Here is a 24,954-nt window from a genome sequence, read left to right as displayed (position 1 = left end):
GGCATAACTCTCAAATTTAATATTATTTACAATTTTATTGATATTAAAAAACGTCTGATATTTACTTTACTTTTGCAGTACTCATTTTTTATTTCTTGCATTTATTTGAATTTTTATTATTTATTTTATTTTTATATATTAATTTTTTATTTTTTTTTTTTTTTCATATATACGTCGATTAGTCAATAAATTCAAAATTCAAATATTATTTGTAATTTTTATTTAATACATATTAATTCTTATACAGCTTTCTTTTGCTCTGTAGACATGAACTGAAAGTCATACAACATTTCCAGTTCGCCTGCACACTTAAATAATATTAATATTCATGTTGACATTTTTTTCTCTGACAAAAGACGTAAGGTTGAACTGCCTTCATTTGTCTGCGATTTAATCGCCTTATGAATAACTACAGTTAAGCCTTTGTTTTCCAAAGTCCGAGGCGCGCACACAATTAAACAGGCATTGGCAGTGGCCATTGCTGTTCGTATAATTCCTCACTTTCTGGCCGACCGCAATGCCATCGCACCTCAGTTTGCAATTATTTTGTTGCTGTCGCACATGCATGTGCCAGACCAGACCAGGCCAGAGCATGCCACGCCATGCCACTCAATGGCACATGCCATTAATTATGAAAATATTGGCCCAACACTTTCCGGGCCAGCGGCCAAAGGCAGCCGATGGCTGGCCGTACACGGCAAAGGACATGCCGAGTATCCTTGTGCGCACTTGCCTGCCACTTGTATTAAATTTAAAGTATTTACCGCAATGCTTCCGCTACACTTTGCCCAAAAATTGTATTTCGTTCGCCGAATTCACGGACGACAAACACAAACACTCTTACATGGGCCGACATTGTATGGAATGTATTGTGCTCTCCAGCTGGATTTGGTCTTACGGTTTCGTTTCATTTGGTTTGGTTGCCTCATGACAGCTCCAAATACTGCACCTGCTCCAATCGGTTTAGCTGACAATGCTCCTGCTCTCTCCTACTCAGAGTCTCTCTCTCTCTCTCTCTCTCTTTCTTTCTGCGGCTGGACATTTCTCTCTGTCTCTCTTCAATTTCGTTTGTTAGTTTTTCATTCAATTGCTAAGGGTATATTCGTTTATTTGTGCACTACTATAAGTATATTTATCTTGATCATGTGTAGCAAATAAAAATAGAGTCTGGCAATGTTTTTGCAATAAAATGCAGGTAAGTTAATAAACAATGAAAAAATAAAATAGAATTTTTTTTAGAAAGCAAAGTAAATAAATAAAATCAAATAGTGTTTAAGTAATTAAGTAATTTAAATAATTTAATTTAAAATAGAAATGTAAATGGTATATAGATAACGGTATTTATTATTAAATTAAATTAAAATAAAAAATAAAAAAGTGAAAACTATATTTTTTATAATAATTAATTGTTTGTATAAAATTATATTTTAAAAGCGTGAATTAAAATTTTAAGCAAATAATTACATACTGTTTTATATATATATATATATATATATATATATATATATATATACATATATATATGTATTAATATTAGTATACATAAATTATATCTTTATATTTATATATCTTTTTTATATTTTCAATATGTATATACAAATTTGTATAATTTTATACATAAATAATTGAGTTAATATTTTCTTAAAACAATAATAATATTAAAAATAAAGTTTTCACGTATTTTTTGGGTTATTCTTTAATATATGTATATTTATGGGTTAAAACTACCTGAATGGCTTTTTCAGTCAAGTAAGCTTCATGCTTGAGTACGAAATGGAACAATACTTTGGCACAACTTGAAGGACACGCCCAGCCGGGCAAGCCAACAAAGGTGCGTGGGCCACGCACAAATGCAAAAGTTGGCGAAAAATAAAAAGGTTAAATTGAGAATGAGGGAGCGAGAGAGAAAGAGAGAGAGAGAGAGAGAGAGAGAGAGAGAGAGAGTGAGTGAGAAGTAGTCTGAGTGAGATGGCAAATAAGAGAATTGAATTGCCTGGCGGGCGGCAAATTAAATTCGTTCGGTGAAAATTAGCCACGATTTTGTGGCAAATGCGACGCAGACATACGAGTGGGTCCACAAAAGATTTTTTTGGCTTTTAAGGCGGCCGAACACGTAACGCGCTCGAGGGCAATGGGATGCCAGACGCCGTCTCCTCCTGCTCTTCTCAGTCCTACGCAACTCTCCATTTATATAGAGTGAGTAGAGAGCGAGTTAAATATAACAGTTAGACGAAAATAGGCGCAAATTCGCTTGAAACGTGCGTGCAATTATTCAAAGTGCAAAGACACCGCAGCTCGAAACGTGCAACTTTTCCGGCTAGGAAATTGTTCATAATTTTGGCAAAGACAACTCTGTTAACTTTTGGCCCCCAAAAATTTTGTGGAGCTTCCCTACTCATCATTGGCGCTTAATTTATTGATGTAATTTGCCTTCCGGCTGACGCTGCATATTAATTTAACATAAACGCCGCGCAGCCATCAACAAATTACACCAAAGATTATATGTTCCAGAGCATGTTGAGACACACATTTCCATTGTTGTGCTTGTCTGTGTGTGTGTCCGTGTGTGCCTGTCTATGTGTGGGTGTGTGCTTGTGCGACATTGGCATTGCGTCGCGTAGGATCAGCAGCAAATTACCCTAATCAAATTGCCATTGCGCATATTTTAAGTTAATGAGTTCGTGAATTTAGATCAAATTAGCGCAGAGAAACTGAAATTTCTATGATTTTTATTATTATTATTTGCGCTTTTGTATGAGAAACATGAGCTTTGTAATTTATAGCCAATTAGACCATTTTTCTCTTCACTTATGGCCTGGGGCAAAAAACAAGTTAAAATTTTGATATTTTCGCTTAGCTGTTGTAAATAATATGACAATTATTCGGAGACTGAGCGACTGCTGTAAGAGATATGTTTCGCTGCTAAAAATATATTTTGAGACTTGATGTCTCCATTGAAGCTTTAGGGAATTGTTCCAGAATTATTTAATATTCTACAATGACTGAAAGTAGTTTAAAGATGTTCATTTTATATAGAGAAAAGACTTCCAGTTTAACAGTTCAAGTCTTGAATGCAAGCATTTCGCTTAATTTTCGCGTTTGCACAAAGCAAATATGTTCCAGAGTGCTTAAAGCTGGTATATAAATCCCCTCTTCAATCAATACAATAGAACCGCATTGCCTTTTTTCACATGACTCTCTCTGTGCTTCTCTTTCTGCTTCCGCCCCTCTCCAAACAGAACGTTCAAAATTGCGTACAAAGTATGCTAAAGTTTACATTGAAACTTTTGGAGGGAATTAATCAAACAAGGGAGTTGATGGAGCGTATGTTGTTGTTGTTGTTGCAGCGTTTAAAGTATTAGATGCAGCTCGCAACGGATTAGGGATTAGTTAGCAGAGCAGTTTAGGAAACTTGCACGAAATAAAACTAAATATGGACTTAAGCATATAAAAGTCTTAACAAGACATAAATGGACAATGCCAGCGGGCCAAGAAGAAGAAAAAATAAAACATATATATATGTAGAGGCAACGATAGCTGCAAACAGAAAATAAGTTAACAGAGGGAAAGAGAGAGAGAGAGCAAAGTTCTGAGCAAACACCTCAAGTGTATATGGCAAAGGGTGAACTTTTGGCTTGCATAAGCTGCAGCTGAACTTTTATTTGTGTGACTCGGCGTGTGCAGCAAACTTTTGGCCAGCTCTTGCAGCATATTGTTGTTGTTGTTGCAGGTTGTTGTTGGAGTTGGTGTTGGTGTTGCTGTTGCCTCCATTGCAGCTACTTGCTTGATTTTATTGCTGCAGTAACTTCAGCTGGCTGCTGCAGCAGCATCCGCTCTCTGGCCAGGGCGAGTGCACTTTAAATTACTCGAATGATACTTGATGGTTGCAATCAGCATCAGCTGCAGCTGCAGCTGCAGCAGCAGCCCCTTGGCAGACCCATCAGCCAGACACAAGTAGACACAAGTAGACTTCATTATTTTGATAGCAATTAGCAAATTGAGTTTTATAAATTTTAAGTTGTCTGTCATGCAATTAGTGCCGCACGTCTGAACGACCAGAGCGAGTCAAAGCTTTGAGCTCGACACACACGCTGCGTATACTCGATGTGCGCTGCTCTAATTCGCATTGGAGTGCGCTTGCTATACAAAAATTGTTAATTTTGATCGCTTTGTTTTGTTTGATTAGCAAGCAGAGCTGACAGAGCCAAACTTGGGCGAGGGCACAAAGGGAACTCATGACAAAGGAGTCTGGGCTTTTTTTTATTATTTCGCAAGGACAGCAAAGCTAATATATTTTTTATAGTTTGTTGTTGACACAAGTGTTTGCGCATAGAAGCGATTCTGAAGAGATTAATATTGGCTCTTTTTATAACTGTTCTGAATTGACACAATTACACTCAGTGCTTTATGCCTTGCTGGAAGACTTTGTAGACTCTGATACATGACAACTAAGAAATTTCAGGGTACTTATAATAAAAGAAGAAATTCATGAGTTAGCCAAATAATAGATCGCCACTTAATACAGTTTGACTAGGCGACTAGATGCCTCAAACACTCAATAATTATTTACATGAAAATATATGAAATATCTGTAAATATGGAATAAATATGAATAAAAAACGGCTATCGAGCTCTTACGGCAATAAACGTAATTAATTAATGTAAAAAATTGAACTTTTTTTTATATGCACACATAAATGGGATATGTTAGAAGCTGACGAGTTTTTTCTTTGCACTTCTCCCTTGGGAAGATTGAATTAAACGCTTTAGCTGACAGAGCTTAATTAGATTATTCTTTATTGATTTTAATATCCTATGCGCAGCTGACATTCGTTTATCGCGAGAGCAGCAAGTAGAGATAATATGATTAAAGCCAAACAGTCAAAGACGAATCGTAGAAGCTATTAGTAGAGAGCACAACAGAATATTTTTTATCATTTCATATATGTATATATAACTTCAGCAAGAGTAGATAAATGCGATAGGTCGATAGAGAAGTTAAGGTAGCTTATCAGAGGACAGCGAACGGAATACTTGACCATCTACGTAATATTTAGTATTCACTTGGCGTAATATTTGATATACTTATTTCCATACCACCTTATAGCAAATGAAATGCATGCAACAAGAGCTTCACTTCATAACTTCGGACTGGCATACAAATAAGAATACTTTGAGCTGCAGAATGACATAGAAGACCATGATTATGATTATGATTATGATTATGAATATATTGCATACAGGTTATCCGATGAGCTGCTGCCTTGGTGCAATCAAGTATCATATACATATAGAAAAATAAAAATGTAAAAAAAAAAAAAAAAAAAAATTCCACAATATTTAACTACATAGTTAAGAATATAAAATATTAATATTTAATAAGCTAATATTCAATTTAATATATGCAAATATATTTCTTATTTATATATATGTATATTAAATATAGTCCAGAGTAACAATAATGAATAAATAATATATTGAATAATTAAATAGTAAAGAATATAAATTGATAATATTTTGTTACTCGAATCTGATACAAGTATATTATTAAATATATATACTTTTTTCTTCGTAAACACCATTCTTAATTTAAATGCCCATATTTATATTGAACAGTAAAATTCAAGTTAAGGCAAACAAATTTGCAGAGCAGTTGAGCCCGACCAATGAAGTGGAAACGCACAACAATTTTGTTGATTGCTTGATTTTCGATTTTTGTAGCTCACGCAGAGCACAAACAACCAGAGTACAAACAGAGACTGAGCGTATTATGATTATGTGCAGAAATATAATACTTTAAGATAGAAAGGTTTTATCACAGATCTGATGAGGATGACAATGACGATGACGATGGCGATGCTACCCGTCTGGCAGCTAAAACTTGTTCACGCTCTCGTCGTTTATATTGATCCGTGTTGACAATTTTTTTCTCTTTTTTTTTTTTTTTTTTTTTTTTTTTTTTTTTTTTTTTTTTGCAGAAATAAATAAATATATGCCCCGATTTTTCACTCTCGACGCGGAGCGACGCGTCGCGGCTTGCAACGTGTGTGGCATAAAAGCAGCTTCAGCTTCTGCTTCAGCTTTTGTTTTGCTTTTACTGTTGTTGTTGTTGTTGTTTGCTACTGCTCCCGCACAGTTTATTTGCCTGCTTTTATTTTTACGGCCGCTCGCCGCGATTCCATCGTATCTATGGCGCTGCCTGACAAAAGGCAAATGCGCCCATTTGTCATTTGGACAACGAGCTGACAGTTGGCAACAAACTGGCGCTTGCCGCCAGTTGTCAGCGGAATGCTTTTGTCACCCTTCAGGCGATATTGTCGAGTATCGAACTTTTCGCTGAACGACAGCCCTTATGCAATTGACACACACAAGAAAATGTAATGGCAAAGTTAATGCGTTATTGATATCGCCTATTATCCCAATGAAAAGCTATTTAAAAGTTACTTAGGCGACGCGACGCTCAACGGTATTTACATGGATGGATTTTAACAAATTATCTTTCATTGAGAAATATAATAGAATGGAACAGAATAGAGTTAAGTGTCAAGCCTTAAGGAATTTTAAATCAAAATGCAAAATGTAAAATCCGAATTGACATTCAGAAATAATTATTTGCCTTTAACTGGATAAGATTAAAGTCCAGAAAAAATTCACCTTAATGCATTTTCTGCTCATAAATATTCTGGGGAAAATATATTTTAAAAATATATTTATTCAGATGTAATTAGGAAAAAGTGCTTAATACCTTAATATGATACAAAAACATAGCACATATTTTTTATGAATTTAAAAAATGGCTAAAAAAGGTTTTATGTATGATAAGACCCTTAACCGCGTAGCTTTCAGCTGGGGCTTTTTAATTAAGAATCAATTTATTAATGCGAAGCGCTGCTACATATATAATTGAAAGAAAATTACAGTGATCCAATGTTGTAGCTCTTACTCGTAGGTACATAAATACATATATGTATGTATGTCTGAGGCTATAAATATATAATTTTAATTCAACTGGCCACATAAAAGGCAACGCGCGAGCTACAAAAAATGTGACGAGAGCACTCGAGCTAAAGCAAATAAAATGTGACCCAAACGCATTATACATATACCCTGTATATTTAATCAGTAAAGGGTTGCTCTCACTTAAATGTAGCTAATTTTGGAAAAAAAAGCTACTAAATTCATCTAGATATAAAAAAAAATAAATAAAAAATTATAAATATATTAATGCTCATAAATAGACATCAATCATCGTTTGCAGGATATCAGACAGTCGTCTACTTTTGAGACACTCGCAATAAAATGATGTACGAAATTCGAAATTTCGCTGAGCCATTCACGCAGCTCCCATTGATATGAAAATAAACACACGACGCTAATCAAATCTCAGCGCATTTAATGTTTAAATAAACAAAAAGCAAGAAAAATTAAGCCTCTAGAGACGTCACTGATGACTTGACGAAGAGTAGGAGTCAGGCACAGGGCTATTTGTTGCGCTGATTAAGTGACGCATAAATATTTGATACGAATCACTGTGAGGACAAACCGAATGGCATTTAATTAGCTAGCCAAATATACTTCAATAAAAACCAGAAAAATAAAAAAACTTTGGAAACAGAAACAAGCACTTGAAAATATATATTTTATACACAGCATAAATTTTATTATTGGGCGCCGACGAGTGGCTCAATTCCAGACTTCGCGGGACAACTTGGGCAAAAAAAAAATGGAGCGCTGAGCTCTCTGACTCCGGAATTTGTTTGTTATTTTTGTGTATTTGTATATTTTTGATTGAAGTTAGCTACCGTTTTATGCCCTTTGAAGTAGTGTCAGCGCAGAGAGCGAAGCATTTCTCAGCCATACCGCTTGCTTAAGCAAAATAAGCTGAGAGCCAAGTTTATGACGGCGAGCCTCTGCGGCATCATTTCTGTAAATACCTTAACGCATTTTTAATAATTTTTATTGTCAACAATTTCGCAAAAGTTTTTCACTCTCTTTTTCGGGACTTAAACTTTTTGTTTATTGTGCCCCATGGCTTTGCATTAATTTCCTAATTTAGTCTGTGTCTGTGACTGAGTCTGCGTCTGGTTTTGTCTCATCTTCAACTAAAAAAGTTCAACGGCTGCTTATGCGCAACATAAAATAATAAATTGAAATTTGAGGTGGCTATAAAAATGTTTATGGGATATGTGATAAAAAGAAACATAATTTAATATCATGCGAAGTCCATAAGCCAAAAAACATAAGCAATTTGTTTCTTTTATATAAATTAAGAGCTTCTTAAAATGGCGCTAAGCTTTACATGAGATTTTAAATCAAAATAAATTGAAAACAATTAAAAGATAATAATAAATAAATAAAAAGTAAAATTTTTTTATTTTTCTTTTTATTTTACACTGAATATTAAATTTATTTTTATAAATAAAAAAAAGGAATAAAAAAGTTGTATTTTCAATAGAAATCTGAAAGATCTCTCAGTGTAGACTGAGCTAGATGAAAGAGCGCATCAGAACTCTCGCAGTTTGGACGAGTACGTTCCTAGAGGGGAATCAGAGGTAAATGATTGTGCAGGTGGATTTGCATCAGATGAGTTCTTAAAGATCCACATCCCCATATAGGATTTGTTAAGTGTGAAATTCGAATATGGTGATAGCTTCAACTTTTGACTGAGCAACCAATCATAATTCGTGTGTCTCGTGTAGTTGTTCATATTCAAATGTTTGAGGGCAAAACATTGTTAGTATAAAATATTTAGGTTTAATTATTTTATTTCTCTTTTTACTGAACTGTTAACATAGCTTTTGCTTTGTAACAATTTCAGCTGCATATTTTGCAGTCAAAAACACAAATCAAGCAAAAATTTGTATTGCCATTTTTCATATTTATGAAAGTGGAATAAAAACTTTTTTACGACAAAAAAATATAAAATAAAAGTATTAAATAAAAAGTGAGATTATAGGAAATGGAATTGAATTGTCACAGCTGCAATTTTTCAACTGTCAAATCAAAACATAAAACCAATTACTTTTAATGATTAATTACTTTGTGTAGAGAGGGGAAGCGAGAGTGAGAGAGAGAGAGAGAGCGTATGTTGAAAACCTCAAAATGATTTTGATTACGAGAGCAGGGCTGCAGTCAACATTGATTTGATTTATGATGCGCCGCACAACCCTTCTGACACAGCCGTAGCACAGCTGTTGCCTGCTGGCTGCTGGCTGCTAGCATTGGCGGGCACACGCGACGTATGCTCAACAAAATATTCTACATTTGAGATGGGCTTAAGCCTAACCCGGCGACACGCGAATCACCTTAAAATTCATAAGTATGTCGACGCGAGGCCTCAACCCACCGCAAGTGAAACGGCAGCTGCATGTCATTAACTATATGGCCAAGACATAATCCGAACTGTGGCAGCCCAAAGGGCGCAACATGGCGTATGCGTAACATTCGGGCGCGAAACTTTTCAGCGCTTCATTTTTAAAACATTTAACACATACAGACAAGCTCGTGTGTGGGTGTGGATGTGGGTGTGTGTCTGATGACAACTTTTCTCACTTTGGGTCTCTGATTGTGTGTGTGTGTGTGTGTGTGTGTGTGTGTGTGTGTGTGTGTGTGTGTGTGTGTGTGTGTGTGTGTGTGTGTGTGTGTGTGTGTGTGTGTGTGTGTGTGTTTGTTTTTTCATCTATTTTTACCCATTTTAGTTGTCATCAAGGCTGCGGATTATGTGAGAGTTTATGCCTCCAAAAATTATGCAAAAGCGAGGCAATGAAAATGCTGATGAGGCGGGCTGTTGCTGATAATGTTTATGCTGATGGCAATGATGGCCGCAGAACACCAAAAACCAAACGGAATTCGAGGGTCGAAAGAGACAGTGAAAACAACAAAATAAAAGGGATAAGCAGAAGTACATATGAAACCAAATATTTTAATCACATGCAGTTTTAGCTGAGTGCGGACTAAGGGAAGGGGCTGCCTCGACTGCCCAACTGGCCAGCAAAAAAAATACGTCACTCCATCATAAACTGGAGCCCCTTCCTGGCTTACTGCAGCATGACGAATGAGTTGCTGAAGTTTAGCAATTTTAATAAGTGTATAAATTTTCGACAGGTGTGCACAGGTGTAAGCAGCCAGAAAGTTAAACCATATAATATTCTAAAGCAATTTTATGTTCATTATATAGCCAACCTGTTAGCCAATATATATGTACCCATATATATATATATAGGCAATTTATAATGTCCTTGTATTTGGAAATTCTCAGCAATTTATGGCTCGCATTTTCCACGCTAGTCCAAAAACTCATAAAAATTTGTTTTATGCACAAGAATCGAGAATTTGTAGCGCGCTAATTTATGGACCACGGCGATATGGCAAATTATGAGCTGTGCTCGCTGCGTCGTCTGGCATAGGCGATGAATTCAAAATCGATTGGCTAAATTTACGCACTTTATCTACACACAATTTCAGTTGCAATTTGGCTCTGGCACTGAATTACTTTGCGGTTTACTGTAATTGACGTTTGTTTGGCTCACAGAGCGAAGCCCCTCTGCAAGCGGAAGCGCCGACATGTGATATATATCGCTATATATATATACATATAAATATCGGTTTTGCGGTTTGTTCGCACTTGAGACATTGGCGCAGGTGTCAGTTGATTAAAGCTTAAAGGTTTTCTATTGAGCTGCGTTCAATGCGAGCGGCTGAATAGGTAAGAAAATATGAGCAGCCATTATGAGTTTGATTGAGTCTTTCATTAGCAGTTACTGTAAATCTGATGAGACGAGCTGCCCGTCAAAAGCTTTCAGCATGGATAAACTTGAGAGAAAGACAAATGCCAATTGACAGCAAATATTTTAGACTTTGGATATTTAAATAGATTTTGCAATACAAAGAAATTTTAAAAGAATTAGATACTTAATTAGATTAGAATTAGAATTAAATATTTAAAAATTTGAACATTTTATTTAAATTCCATTCGATTTGAATAAAAATTGTCTTCATTTAATAATAATAATATAATTTAATATAAACGGATATTTTAAATAAATTAATGAAAATGATTCCTCAACTGTTTGTTTCGTTCAGCATTAAAATTAATAAATTAATAGTAACACAAATTAATAACAATATTAATAGAGATTCTACAATTTTTTTTTTACTAATTTGTTGTATTACATTTACATGGAAATTTTTTCTATATATATTTTAGTCTCATCTAATGTTATTTTCAAATTTATTTAAATGTTTTCTACTCCAAGTCAAAAAATTCTATTTAATTTGTTATGCTTAGAAAATTAAAAAAAAAAAAATGTTTTCATTTCATATATTTTTATATACATATATTTAAGCGTTTAGGTTATTTGAAACTTACCCAATGTGCAACGGCATGTAAATCGAAAAATTACAAAAATGTCAGTTTACATCACGCCTCCTCCGTCAGGCGCTTGTTAATCATGGCACACGCGCGCGCACACACACACACTCGTACACAGGCACTAATCTAGTTGGCTGTTGTTGCAAAAATATTCAAATGAGTTGCGGGGCTCCACAATAAATGAGAAATATGTTTGCAAAGGGCTCACAGGCTCTCGACAACAACAACAACAACAGTAATTGTTACACAAACTATGCACAAACCAAAGCCAAAATACTCAATTCAAATTCTTAATTCAGTTCTTAAAGGCGAACTGTGTTTGCTGGCTTGGGTAGACTCGACAGGCTTCGAGATATCGCGAAGACGTCAACTTGACAACTGAGCCGAGGCGAACGATCTGACGAACGACGTCCGCACAACACGAATATTAAACGAATACTGACTCCGGGATCGAATGCAATGAAAGTTAAGAACTGTCACGCAAGCTCGAGCCTCGAGCCAGCTCGAACAAGTTGCAAGCGCACATGTTCGTTCCCACAGCGATGAATCGAGCCTTACCGAGCCGAACCGCAACGAACCATACCGAGCCAAACCGAGCCACCGTCGTGTATTCTATGTTTTTTCTGCTTCGGCTGGCGCTCTTTATGATCATTGGCTTCATTTGCCAGTGCGAATGGATATGGACATAGTTATTCGGAGGCATTTAATTACAGTTAAACAGAACGCTCACCCATCACTAGATGTTTCATGGCCCAACTGCAGCGTACCACATATTTGGTTACAACTGCAGCATTGCTCTACGTGCGGCTGCAGCCTTAGCTGAGCGCAAAGTAACCAAGATAAAGCGTGCAATGGGGAATGTGTGTGTGTGCGGGGAGGGCCTAAAGGTTGAAGAGGAAAAATAACAATAATAAAATTAAATGAAAGCATATAAATAAATAAATAGTTAAAAATAGTAGTATGTTTGGTTTCTCGTATACCACAAAAGCAGTAAAAACTTAACATTTTTTATCATTTTTAAGCGTAACTTGAATGCCTTAAGGGCAAAGTTTGCCGAATAGTATCAACTAAATATATTTTTTTAAATTGTTTAATTCAATATTTTTTATTTTATTTTATTATTTTTATTTATTTATTTATTTTTTTTAATTAAAAATGAATTTTGTTATTTAGTTTATTTATTTATTTTTATTTATTTATTTATTTTTTTTTTTTTTCATTAAAATATTAATGTATAAAATGTTTTAATCTTAATAATAGTACTTATATAATAAAAAGTGCATTTATTAATTTATAAAATTTTGTTGTGGTGGGTATTAAAATAATTATAAATTTATAAATTATATTGTTATTTTTATTTAAATAAATAATATGTGACTTGGCAGCTTCTTTCTTCTGTTGATAAAACTTTCAGGCAAACTATTAAAAAAAAAAAAAGCATTTTATTCTTTAAAATTGAGTGAAATACATTATTATTTCTGTATATTTTTCATCGTTATTCGCACCTTAAACTATACCAATACTCAGCTAACCACATTCAGCTGGGAGCCTCTTAAGTCTAGCTATATTTTCTCGTATTTAATGTTAGCTTGCTTTAAATAATACAAATATATAACAGTGGCTGCTAAAAGTAAGACATTTGAAGGCAACTCTTGGCAGCCGACAAAGCACGCAAAGCAATGAAAATTCCGACCTGCCGCAATAAATTCCGCGCGCGTATGCCAAAATGAGAGTGAAATATCCTGCACACACACACACAGACACAGACACACATACTTAAAGGACTAACTTAAAGAGGAGATGCAGGAATACCCACGGTGTGTAAAAGTGTGTGCGCGCCATAAATCGCGCTAAGCCAAAACAAAACATAGCTGGCCAAGTCCCAGAGAACAGCATCATGCATCAGGCATCAGGCAGGTGGATGCCACAGCCTTTGACCTGACACAATGCTCTACATTCGATGTTTTTCCCTTCTGTTTTTTTGGTTACTAGCCCCCCTGCACCAGCCCAACTTGGCTCGAGAGGCGACTGCGCAGTGGCGCATCGAACCGAACAGCTGTTGAGTGGCGCAATTCCTTACCTAGGACAACATAAGTAAGGGCAGCGTCTTGCAGCAGCCTCCAATACTAACACAAGGCAGAGTTTAATTTTACATTATTGTTTTATTGTCGTTAATGATCCAAAATATCTGAGGTTTAATATTCATACATATCTTCAGCTTTGAGTTCCTAGAACCAGCATGTGGAGGCTATATAAAAAGACATCTTCAAAATACATGTTGAGAGTTCCCCAGCTCAAAACATACCACGTCAGCTCTTAGCAAGTTACCAGCCGCAGGGGCAGGATGTGCAACACGGACTGCCGCATGGTCCACATGGGCCGCAGCAAGGACCACAGGACGGACCACAGCAAGGGCCACAGGATGGCCCGCAGCAGGGACCACAGGGGCCACAGCATCTGCCCGCTGGTACGAGGCAGCCAGGCGGGCAGGGCCCCACATAGAAAGGATCAAACTTGCAAACGATAAGCATTTCTCTTGTATATCCTACTGAAACGGAAGCGAGTCCTTCTTGGCACCAATTTTACACTCGCTGCAGCTGCACACAAGATCGTTTTAATAAATAATACATTTTATTTAAACATTTTAAGAATCGACTTACTCAAGTATTTCCTGTGAGCCGAAGATATGTGTTTATTAATTCCTCAGCTAGCGCCCTTTTTTATTTTTTCATCGTACGCCGAGCTGCCTACCTGAAAATTGGAAAAATAATGAAAATATTTGAGCAAAACGAAGCTAGGCTAGCAGCCGAATTCGTCAAAGCCTACTAATTTGGACATTTTCGTAAAGTTTGATACACTACTTCTGATCTATTTTCTCGCCTGCTGCGACAGGCTTACGGCATGGGAGGTTATTGAAACCGGATGCATTTGTTCTTCCCCAACAAACTTCTAGCAAAGATATAATTTAAGACATGGCAGCTTTTTATCTCAAAACTAATTCTCATTTCCCAAATATTCGGTTGTTACTTTCAATCAATTAAAAAAAAAAAAATTTTTTTTTTCTATATTTTTACCAGCATGTTTTATTAAACATACATATATTTTGAACCAGTTTATTATTATTAGTTTATTTATTCTGGGAATTTTTTAAACTACTTTAAACAATTTAAAAAATTTTACAACTTTTTTATAGCTTGAGATTTATTTATTTTTTTTTTTTTTAATTATCTTTTTTCCAACTAACATCTCCAAACGTATATCTTAAGAGTCAATCCTTATTCGCAGCCAACCATTGGGCTGACAAGACCAGAACCCTTGGTTGACAAAATTATATATATATTTATATTTAATGTATTTCACTTTTTAGTATTTTTTGAAGCTAGTGAATATAAGAATATATCAAGCTCGCTATCGTAGTCGATGAAATAAAAATAAAATCGAGACCCACCTATAAAAGCACTATAAATAGCAACACACCTCACAAATAAAACAAAAGCGAAATAAATTTATAACATATTTAATACTGAGAATTTAAATTGAACATTTAGGCAGATGTTAAAATAGACACACATATCTTCAGCCTTGTCCAGAGTTACGTTTACTTGTCACGTGCGTCTCCATCAAAGATAGCATAAAAGGGCAACTGCGTGAAGCAAAACAAATCAAATATCGATTAGCATTTAAATGAAATTATTATGTAGGAGTAGGTGGGATTACTTTGCAAAAATAATCTCGCTATAATCTCGCTATAATGATCGCTTAGCAGCAACCGCCACCACAGCAGCCTCCACAGCAATTACGACAGCTGGCACAGCCTCCTGCTGGCACTAGGCAGCCGGGTGGGCAAGGTCCAACATAGAAGGGATCGAATTTGCAAACGATATACATATTAAAATCCTATATATGCACACACGTCAAGACTCCACTTGAGAGCTGAAAAAAATTGTGAATAAAGATTAATAAAAAAAATATATATATATATAATTAAAATATAAATGTTTACATATTTTATACTCACAATATTATGCTTTCCTTGCAGCCAAAAATATGTGTGAATATTACCCGGAACAAATGAAATTTCTAAAAAATTCCTATTTCATTTGTTATGTTCACAAGCCGAAAGATCGAAAGCGAATGAGCTCAACTACGAAACTGAATTCGCAGCTGAGAGGGCAAAGCCAGTTTCGATTCAGAGAACAAAATCGTAGCCAACTTTGCTTTACAAACTGTGCATGCTTTGATCGACTATATATATGTATACATATATATATGTATGTAAAAAAATTCATATATATATATTTACATACATTGGATTCATCGATTTACACGCTGCGTTTGTCCTTGTTCTCTCAGCTGCAGTTGCAGTCAGTTGGTAGGTCTCTTCATATATGTATATATATACCTGCTCCCTTGCCATGCCATGGGTAACTCATCAAGCACTGGTTGAAGCATACATTTCAAGGATATTATACAGACGACGACCAGTTTTCTTCACAGAAGCACATGCATTACGGAACTGTTCATTATCCATTAAGTGGATGCTACGTGGGTGCGAAATACGATCCACGAGGCTTGTGCGATTACTGATAAACTGACTCAATTGGGGCGTGGCATTGACGACCACCTGCGTCGTCATTTGCGTCAGTACCACAAATAATGCAATCACACCCATCGCCCCAATACATCTGTGGGCAATCTCCATGGCGGGACGTGTTTCTCCTTTATTATCTGCGGGCCAACAGAGCCAAACAGCCAAACATTGCCTAGAACTAAAAATTTTGTTAACAGAGCCAAAGTATCGAACACTTTTTGATTATGAACTCAAAACGTTTATGCATCGTTATCCAAATGATTTTCGATTTCGACTCGTGTTTCGTTTTTTTGCTCCGGTGATGTTTGGCCGCCAAAGTGCATCATCACTTCGATAAATTCGCCAAAGAGAAAGCAAAGCCTCAGCCATATCCGTATCAGTGCATCCTCCATAGACTCAGCATTCATGGTGGGTCCTTCTTCAACCTGAGCCAGCGACAGCGACTCATGAACCTCTCCGATGGCACTACGCACAGTCTGCATTATGAATATGTAACTTATCGCTTTGCTCTAATAAAAATTTCAACGATGATGGCGACCGGCAAAATCTGGACCACACGCTTTTTAACCTTATCTAAATTTGAACTCAATACATTGTTCAATAACAACCAAATGATAATGAGAATACGAATATAGACATTTTATAGATGTTGTAGAGAGCAGCGCCGACTTGATTCAAATATCATTACTCTTCACCAGACTTGGCCAGCAATTTGAATTGAAGCATCCTATATCCTATATAAATAATCACAATCTCCTATAAATAAGTAAAGACATAAATCAAACTCGCAATTTGGTTCTGAACATCTTCTGCTTTATTGTATGTTGAGCAATTTCGTATAAATTTGCCCATTGAAAACCTATTTCATGCTCTTCGTAGTTTCGGCCTCTTTTGGAACGCAGCAACGCTGCCTCTCGTCATTGTTACCCTTGCAGCGATCGGGCCATCCGCACGGCACAAAGCCCGAAAATATACCAAACGGACAAGGGCCACATGATTGGTCAGGATACGGGCCAACGTAGAAGGGATTCATGTACTCACTCTTGGGGCCACATTGCTTGCGAGGCATATTGCCGAGTATGTAGTAAGAGCTGGAATAGATTCTAGAAGTTTTCGGTTAGCTCAATGTCAACTTTGGTATTTTTGTTTATTTTTTACTTACTTCAATTTGGGCAAATTTAAAATGCCTAAAACTAAAAGCTGTTCAGTTGGAGCTACATTAGTGTTATGAAGAAAACCTGATTTCTCAGCTCCTCCCAAGCAGCAGCTCAGCTGCAAAGCCAACTTGATGTTTGAATTTGGCTCCTTGAGGAGTGTCTGGAGCTAAAAGGGTTCAAGGTTCCGTAAATTTGACATTGGCATTGGGGGCTCAGCTTTGTTGTCGTTGGGAACCTCGTAACCTCTGTTCGGCGGCATTTGGGTCTTCTCAGCTGCCGGGGAACAGCCGCCACAAGGTGCATTCGGTCCGGGACATGGCCCACACTCGGTATTCGGACAATTGTTCTCGCATGTGCAGTCCGTGTCGCAGCAGGGCGGATTGGGCCCAATGTAACCAGGATTGAACATAATAACCATTGTGGCGGCGTTCCCTTAAAGCTAAACCAGCTATCGATCAAAATCTTGCATACGTTAACGCATTTCAGACTTACCTTCAGAGGTTATTGAAGCAGCTTGGGGCTATTGTTGGTTTTTGGGTTGTTGTATGTTGTGTTTCGTGTTGTGAGTGTGGAGTGAATGGATTTTCCATTCACTTGACACGGCTGAAAATGTACTCAAATGACAGCACACTCAGGGCATACTAAAGTCAAATTTTAATAGCTGCACTGCAGACACATTGACCCAATCACAATAGCCCCATCTACCCATCTCCACCTCTCTCTCTCTCTCTCTCTCTCTCTCTCTCTCTCTCTCTCTCTCTCTCTCTTTCTATGTCCGCTTTGCGGATGCCAACACAATGCGTATAATTATTTCATAATCGGGCAACACTTCATTTATGGTGACAAAAGCCTGCAGATGTGCAAAGCCACTCCCCGGCGGCAGATATTGACCAGCCAATAAATGGCATAGACCATCAAATGGTTTAAGATGCGTCTCTAAATACCCTGCACACTTGTGAGATGCGAATACTATATAAATAAAATAAATAGTACAAGTATTTGCATGCATGCATTTATATGAGAGCCATGTAACTCAAACTGTAATTTATATTTATATATTTTATTTTATATAATTAATTATTTAAATTATTTATTTAAATTATTTAAGTTAATATTCCGTTATGGGAAATATATAAATAAAATAAATAAATAAATAAAAAATAAAAATTTAAATTTATATTATTAAAATAATGACCATATTAATATTTAGAAAATAATTCTTAACATATTTTTACATTTATTCCTAATTTTGTATTCAGTAAGAAAATGTTTGATAGTGTTATTATTACTATATATTTAATTTTTTATTTCAATATTAAATATTTTAATTTTTTAATATTACATTTTTTTCTAAACCTAGATAAATATTATAATTTAAAAAATTTACTCAAAGCTAAAAAAAAATAATCACAAATATTTATACTGTTTTTAATTCAAACGCATTGATTTAAATTTGCATACTTCATTGTATGACCTACATGATGAGCCGTTCATTTCATGCCCTGCTGTATATACCCTTCCGCACGCAAAACCTGTGAAGGCAGCAATTGCCAAATGCCAGAGCTTAAATTCTGGTGATAAATGTATTTATATGTATGTCAATTTTGTATTTGAAATATGCCCCATGCCAATGCCATCTAGAGGGTATAGCAACAATAGCAACAACAACATGCGTACTGTAAATTTTAAGTTGAAATTAATGAATAATTAAGCTGCATTGGGGAGCCATTCGAACCGTTGTTCGAAAGCGGAAATGCAACATTTGCATAACTAACACAATGAACTACATACGCAACGCAGTTACATGAATCGGCTGTTGGCCCATATGAGTGCGTTCATCTAGACATGCCATCAATTGCTGCTCTATGCATAGATATATGTATTTATGGTGGCATTAGATATGCAAATTTCAATACTTTCACAAACATAATTGGTGTATAACGGCAGTTGCCTTTGTCAATTAATCAATCAATCAAGCCAGCCCAATGAGCAACGCTCCAGTATGCGGCGCGGAAGCAACTTGTCCGCCTGCAAGAGTGCACCTTGTAGCATGTTAATCATGTCATCATCAGTTCTGAACGCTCACAAAGTTCAAAAACAAAAAAACAGCAGACATCAAACGTTAAGCAGCGCTTGTTCGGCTATTGCTGCTGCCTTTGCTGCTGCTGCTGCTGCCTTTGCTGGTGTTTTTGCTGCTTCTGCCTCGCGTCAAAGTCGTGTGCGTTCTCTGTGTAATTCATATTCAAAGCGCGTTGCGACACAGCGCGCTGTGGTTACCACGGCTGGTGCGGGGCAAGCGACGCACTTTTGCGTAGGCGTCTGGCTGCTCCCCCCTCGGCTTGCCGCCGCCCTTCCCTTTGTGCAACCGAGCGCACTGCTTTTAAGTGGCGGCCACTGGGCAGCGTGTGCCCCATTGTGCGGCACGTTGTGGGGCGCAGCTCGGCTTACTTTATGGGTGTTGTGTGTGCTGGTGTGTTGGACTGTCTATGTGTGTGTGTGTGTGTGTGTATTGGTGTGTGGCTGCGTGTGCCTGCTTTGGCGATAGGCTAAAGTGCTACGGCTAAAGTGGCAATTCTAATCTGCTGTGTCGCTGTGATGCTTTGTCTTTTAAGCGCGCTTACTAAATGTATACATAGTAATATGCACCGAGAGAAATCGGCAATTTGAAATTCTATAAAAAAAAAAAAATGAAGAAAAACCCGCTTAGATTAAAAATAAAAATAAAAAAAAAACACATTTTCAGAATCATGAAAAAAAAAAAACAAACATTTGACTTTGAATTAAATATACATAAATATATATATAAATAAATATAATCATTGTAGTGCAGCATTCGGTGTTAGTAATCGATTTTTTTTTTTTTTTTTTTTTTTTAGATTTGTCTAGCAAATGCCACGACAAAATTCAAATCTGTATCTCATATGAAAAATAGAAACAAACTCATACAAATTACTACTGAATGTCTTCTGCTTTATTGTGTATGTATTGGGCAATTTGGAATAAATTTGCCCATTGAAAACCTATTTCACGCTCTTAGTAGATGCGGCCTCTTTTGGCACGCAGCATCGATTTCTTTCAGCCATGCCCTTACAGCGATCGGGCCAGCCGCATGGCACAAAGCCTGAAAAGGCACCATACGGACACGATCCGCATGACTTGTCAGGATATGGACCAATGTAGAAGGGATTCACTTCTTCATTCTTGGAAGGACACCACTTAAGAACCATATTGTCGAGTAAGAAATAATTTCTAAACAACAAATTAAATATCAAATTTTATTTGTTGTTTTTTTTTTTTTTGTTTTTTTGTTTTTTTTTTTTTTTTTCTACTTACATCAAATAGGGCAAATTTACAAGTCCTAAAACTAAAAGCTGTTCAGTTTGTGCTACATTGGCATTATAAGGAGCATTTGTTTTCTCCACTACCCCAAAGCCTCAGCTCAGCTGCAAAGGCAACTCGATGCTCAAAATCAAATTCAGACAAATGCTCTTTGTGATGCTGTTAGATCCAAGATCATTATTGGCATTGGCAATTCAATATTATGATGGACATTCAAAAGCTCAACAGCTACATTTTCAAATAATAAAAAAAATATGTAAAAATATTAAATTTTTTCAATGATTAGAATTAATATAAAATAACTTCAAAGTTAAGAACTGGCAATTGAGGCCTTCGGCTTATTCGTTGTTAATTATACAAACTTGAACTCGCATGGATCTCCCCTGTTTGGGTGTTGGATTATCATTTTTAGCTTAATGAACCTCGATTGGTGACGCACGCCACACCAATTAACTAATGCTATAATAGTAATACATAAATATATATATGTATATATATTTAGATATAGAAATTTGTAATTATTACTAAGAACTGTTTTTAGCTACATTTGGCGACGACATAAACAAGCTCGAAAAAGAAACTGATAAAGAGAAGCAAGAAACCAATCGACTTTGTCTATGGCACATCCGTTCGGAGGTCTCAAGTCTAGGCGAGTCTCTTGCTATCTCTTTCTTTTGCTTGTTTTTCAATAATTCCAGCTCTTGTTAAAGTGTAGTTCGTGTAGTTCCTGGGTGCAACGGTCTGGCCACGCGCAGCGGCCACTTGTCTGGTCGTAACTGTTTGAAATATGTTGTGGAGAAATGACAAAGTGACCGGAAGATGATACTGTAATAAAACAAACACACACATACACAGAGACACTCATAGTTAACTCGTGGGGCGGCCCATGTTCATGTTTGTCTAGGAAATAGCCGAGGCGCAGCTATGTCCAAACTGGAACCGAACGTTGGGACAACTGGACAATGTTTTATATGCTGTGCGCTTCGCGTTTTCTATTTGCGTTTCTTTTCATTACTATTTTTTTTTTTTTTTTTAACTTTTTTTTACCATTTATTTACAAATGAACAATATTTATGGCCTCTTTCTGAACTCTAACTACGTTTCGAAGAGCTCTAAGCTGGTTGCTTCCGTTCTGGTATATGGCAACTATTTCTTTTTTTTCTATTTTGATTGAATATGAAAATCGACTACTAACGAATATCGAAAGATTTTTTAAATTTTTTATTGTTCAATCTTTATAAAATTTATGATAATTTACCAGCGTTAAAGTGTTGCCAATAAATAAACTATAAATAAAAACTTATTATGCGCAGTGCGTCGACTTACCAACTCAGGTGTGATAAAGCGATAAAGATCTTATTTTATGTGCTAGAAGTTTCTTAATTTGAATTACGATTTATATCAGACAAGCTGAGTTGACAGTATAACTAAATCAGTATCTGTATCTGTATCTGTATCTGTATCTGCATCTGCATCTGCATCTGCATCTGCATCTGCATCTGCATCTGCATCTGCATCTGCATCTGCATCTGCATCTGCATCTGCATCTGCATCTGCATCTGCATCTGCATCTGCATCTGCATCTGCATCTGTATCTGTGTCTGTGTCTGTGTCTGTATCTGTATCTGTATCTGTATCTGTATCTGTATCTGTATCTGTATCTGTATCTGTATCTGTACTACTGTATCTGTATCTGTATCTGTATCTGTATCTGTATCTTATCTGTATCTGTATCTGTATCTGTATCTGTATCTGTATCTGTATCTGTATCTGTATCTGTATCTGTATCTGTATCTGTATCTGTATCTGTATCTGTATCTGTATCTGTATCTGTATCTGTATCTGTATCTGTATCTGTATCTGTATCTGTATCTGTATCTGTATCTGTATCTGTATCTGTATTATCTGTATCTGTATCTGTATCTGTATCTGTATCTGTATCTGTATCTGTATCTGTATCTGTATCTGCATCTGTATCTGTATCTGTATCTGTATCTGTATCTGTATCTATCTAAATTTGTTTATATTTTGTTTGTCTCTTCTATCTTAAATTATTATTAGATACATTTAAGGTACAAACAAGTTAGAGCTCTGATATAATTCAAAAGCTTTTGATGGCTTCAAGTAAGCTCAATTTGTATCCAGGCAGCAGCTCAACTATTTGAAAACTCGACCATAATTAGAGTTGTCGTGGGAACAATTTATTACGACCATTAAACTGGGAGCACTAAATGCCGCCACTTAACCGATCATAACTTTGTCCATGATAAATCGAACTGAAATCGCCCGCAGAGGCGGCTCAAATCGTATGCAAAAGTAAAACAAAAACAAATAAAAATTAAATTAAAAAAAAAAAAAAAAAAAAACTGAGGCTGAAGTGGCTGGAAGAAGGAGAAGCAATTCAGCAATTCAGGTTCTGGAGGCAGCGTGGCAGCTGGCATTGAATGAATTGGTCGGCCGTTGTCTTAGCAATCAGCGCTACCGGGCATGGAAAGTTAACGCACAAGCACCCAAAAACCGGATTCGGTTTCCAATTGACGCTGCGGCACTTGGCGCGTTCTTTGCCAGGATGAGCTGTGGCGGATGTTAGCTGTGGGAAGGGGGCGGCGCCAGAAGAGGGGCTCAGCCTCTAAGCGCCTTGCTGCATTGCCTGACTGTCGTCTGTGCCAGCGCCAGTGTGTGGAGCGCATTCAAGTTGAAAGTGCGGCAATTGCGTGTCGACCACAATCTTAACCAGCGGAGGCAGCACCCAGCCAAAAGTTCTAACTGACTGGCAGTGTCTTGGGTTGCTGCTGCCCGCCCCGCGCCCCTCGTCCCTAGCCCCCCTTTTCTGTCGTCCGTCTGGCTGTCTGTTTCCTTTTGTTTTAATGAATAAGTTGGAACACCTGCTCGTTGGTTGGTCGTTGAGCTCTTCTCCCTTCGTGCTGTCTGCCGCCCGGACATGTTGCTCAAGAGTGTATGTGTTCTATCTTACTGTCAAGCCGGCCTCCCTCCTCTCATTGTTAATACGCTACATATGTTGAGCGGCATGTGAGTTTTGAGCAAGTTGCTCGACAACAAAACTGTCTGCTGTCAGTGCATCAGTTATTGTCAGTATACTTTCAGCAAGAAGCAAAGTTTTAGTCCGTATTTATTGTGAATGTCGCGAAATTTCTCAGCAAAATTTATGTTGCTTAAATAATACTTGATGACATTCTCAAAGTGTGTTTCGTTTCACACGCAGTATTAAAAGCACCCAACTGAAGAAGGTCATAAAGAATAAGAATATGATAAAATTATATATTTAAATATGTAAAATATTTCCTTAAACATTTATTATATTTGCGCAAAATTTACACTCGACAATAATTTATAGTTATATAAGGAATTATGGAAAATATAAATGAGAGATATCACAATAAAATTTTAACTATAATTTTGAGTCTTATGCTTTGGCTAATTAATTATTTACTCACGTACTTAAAAAATAATTTAACATTTTAACAAGTTAACAATAGTATAAATAAGTAAAAAATATTATAGTAATATAAAAATGTATATGTAATAATTATTTTATTATCTAATTTTTCGAAAAGCTCTTGTACCCATCTATAAAAAACTACAATAGAAAATGTATTTAATCTGAAAGCATTTCACAGTCAATGCGTTATATTATTCTTGTTAGTTTTTCCATTTATTCATAATTTGCACTCGATTCTTTTTTATGATATTCATGTAAAATCATTGTCACGTTGTTTTGTCATTGCTTTGCCTTTCTGTGATGGGGTTTTTTTCTCTATAAATTTCATATTTTTATTGCCATGCGATATGTCTAATAAGTTTGTCAGCTTTGTCTGCACTTGATGCTTTAATTATAGAGTTGTTTTGCGTTGGCCGCGCTAAGCAAGTAGGAGAGCTCGTAGTTGCCGGCAAAGTCAATAAATAACCTGTTCAAATGTCGTTAAGCGTAAATCTGTGATACTACAGAGACAGCAGCAAGTCGCAGCTCACTTGAGCTACTCAAGACGTATAATTTTCATTCATTAAGCGGTGCCACACCTGCGTGCCCCCGCTCGCCCCGCACCCCTTTTCACTTGTGCGTGGCCCTGACACTGACACTGAAACCGGCTGTTAGCCGATGCAAGTAGCCGCATTAAAAAGCTCTTTTGGCCACTTGGCTGCCTGCCCTATCGGCCAGCCCATCGGCAGACGCCGAAGAGAGCCCTCGATATGCTCGATTGCCTGTAACAATGCAGAACGAGGCTAAGGGCTCGCAAGGAATACGTTAAGGCACGTCTTCAGTTCGCGCGATAGCGCAAAGGCCACGCACATATGCGCGAAACAAGCAAGACGAAAGAGTGAAGCAAAGAATAACAGAGTGAAGTTAATAATGGGCTTGGGGAAGACGCGATGCTCTCTTTTTGACAACATATCGATAGGAAGAGGAGTGGGAGACAGATATGAATACAAGATGAGCCACAGATCTTGAAAGCTCCTCATATATACATTTTTGAATT

General features: G+C 36.6%; 3 protein-coding genes and 1 long non-coding RNA gene across 9 annotated transcripts in view; all 4 read right to left on the bottom strand.

Moving 5' to 3' along the window:
* rdo (leucine-rich repeat domain-containing protein reduced ocelli) overlaps window positions 1–11,814 on the bottom strand; it is a 68,670-nt gene extending 56,856 nt beyond the window's left edge. For all 3 annotated transcript variants that reach the window (XM_089463485.1, XM_089463487.1, XM_089463486.1), the window contains exon 1: window positions 11,369–11,814. The gene's annotated coding sequence lies outside the window, so the exon portion shown is untranslated. The remainder of the gene's footprint in view (window positions 1–11,368) is intronic.
* A 1,699-nt stretch (window positions 11,815–13,513) lies between these two features.
* LOC108609791 (uncharacterized) lies at window positions 13,514–14,208 on the bottom strand. Of its 3 annotated transcripts, none has more exons than XM_089464286.1 (3): window positions 14,032–14,208; window positions 13,677–13,968; window positions 13,514–13,635 (listed from the first exon to the last, which is right to left on the bottom strand). In XM_089464286.1, exon 2 carries the CDS (start codon window positions 13,900–13,902, stop codon window positions 13,696–13,698), a length of 207 nt encoding a protein of 68 aa, XP_089320412.1. In that variant the 5' UTR covers window positions 13,903–13,968; window positions 14,032–14,208; the 3' UTR covers window positions 13,514–13,635; window positions 13,677–13,695. The 3 variants fall into 3 exon arrangements, with proteins under 3 accessions (XP_089320412.1, XP_089320411.1, XP_017857029.1); XM_089464285.1 differs by having other exon boundaries at window positions 13,514–13,619; window positions 14,032–14,207; XM_018001540.2 differs by having other exon boundaries at window positions 13,514–13,968; window positions 14,032–14,207.
* Window positions 14,209–14,872: 664 nt separating this feature from the next.
* Window positions 14,873–17,288, bottom strand: LOC108609853 (uncharacterized). Of its 2 annotated transcripts, none has more exons than XR_016269127.1 (4): window positions 15,679–16,208; window positions 15,390–15,616; window positions 15,089–15,304; window positions 14,873–15,014 (listed from the first exon to the last, which is right to left on the bottom strand). XR_016269127.1 is itself a non-coding variant. In XM_089464283.1 (4 exons), the coding sequence occupies exon 2, from the start codon at window positions 17,029–17,031 to the stop codon at window positions 16,822–16,824; it is 210 nt and encodes a 69-aa protein (XP_089320409.1). In that variant the 5' UTR covers window positions 17,032–17,065; window positions 17,125–17,288; the 3' UTR covers window positions 14,873–15,014; window positions 15,089–15,304; window positions 15,390–16,821. The 2 variants fall into 2 exon arrangements, 1 of the variants encoding a protein (XP_089320409.1); XM_089464283.1 differs by adding an exon at window positions 17,125–17,288 and having other exon boundaries at window positions 15,390–17,065.
* A 2,780-nt stretch (window positions 17,289–20,068) lies between these two features.
* Window positions 20,069–22,004, bottom strand: LOC149269631 (uncharacterized). The gene is made up of 2 exons (XR_016269368.1): window positions 20,453–22,004; window positions 20,069–20,368 (listed from the first exon to the last, which is right to left on the bottom strand). It is a non-coding gene; the product is annotated as an uncharacterized LOC149269631 (long non-coding RNA).
* Window positions 22,005–24,954: the final 2,950 nt, after the last annotated feature.

This window comes from Drosophila arizonae, chromosome 3 (assembly GCF_054131065.1).
Source record: "Drosophila arizonae isolate 15081-1271.41 chromosome 3, UAZ_ARI_1.0, whole genome shotgun sequence".
Lineage (NCBI taxonomy): Eukaryota > Metazoa > Arthropoda > Insecta > Diptera > Drosophilidae > Drosophila > Drosophila arizonae.
The sequence above is the reverse complement of the archived record's forward strand: the minus strand, read 5'-3'. Positions and strand labels throughout refer to the sequence as shown.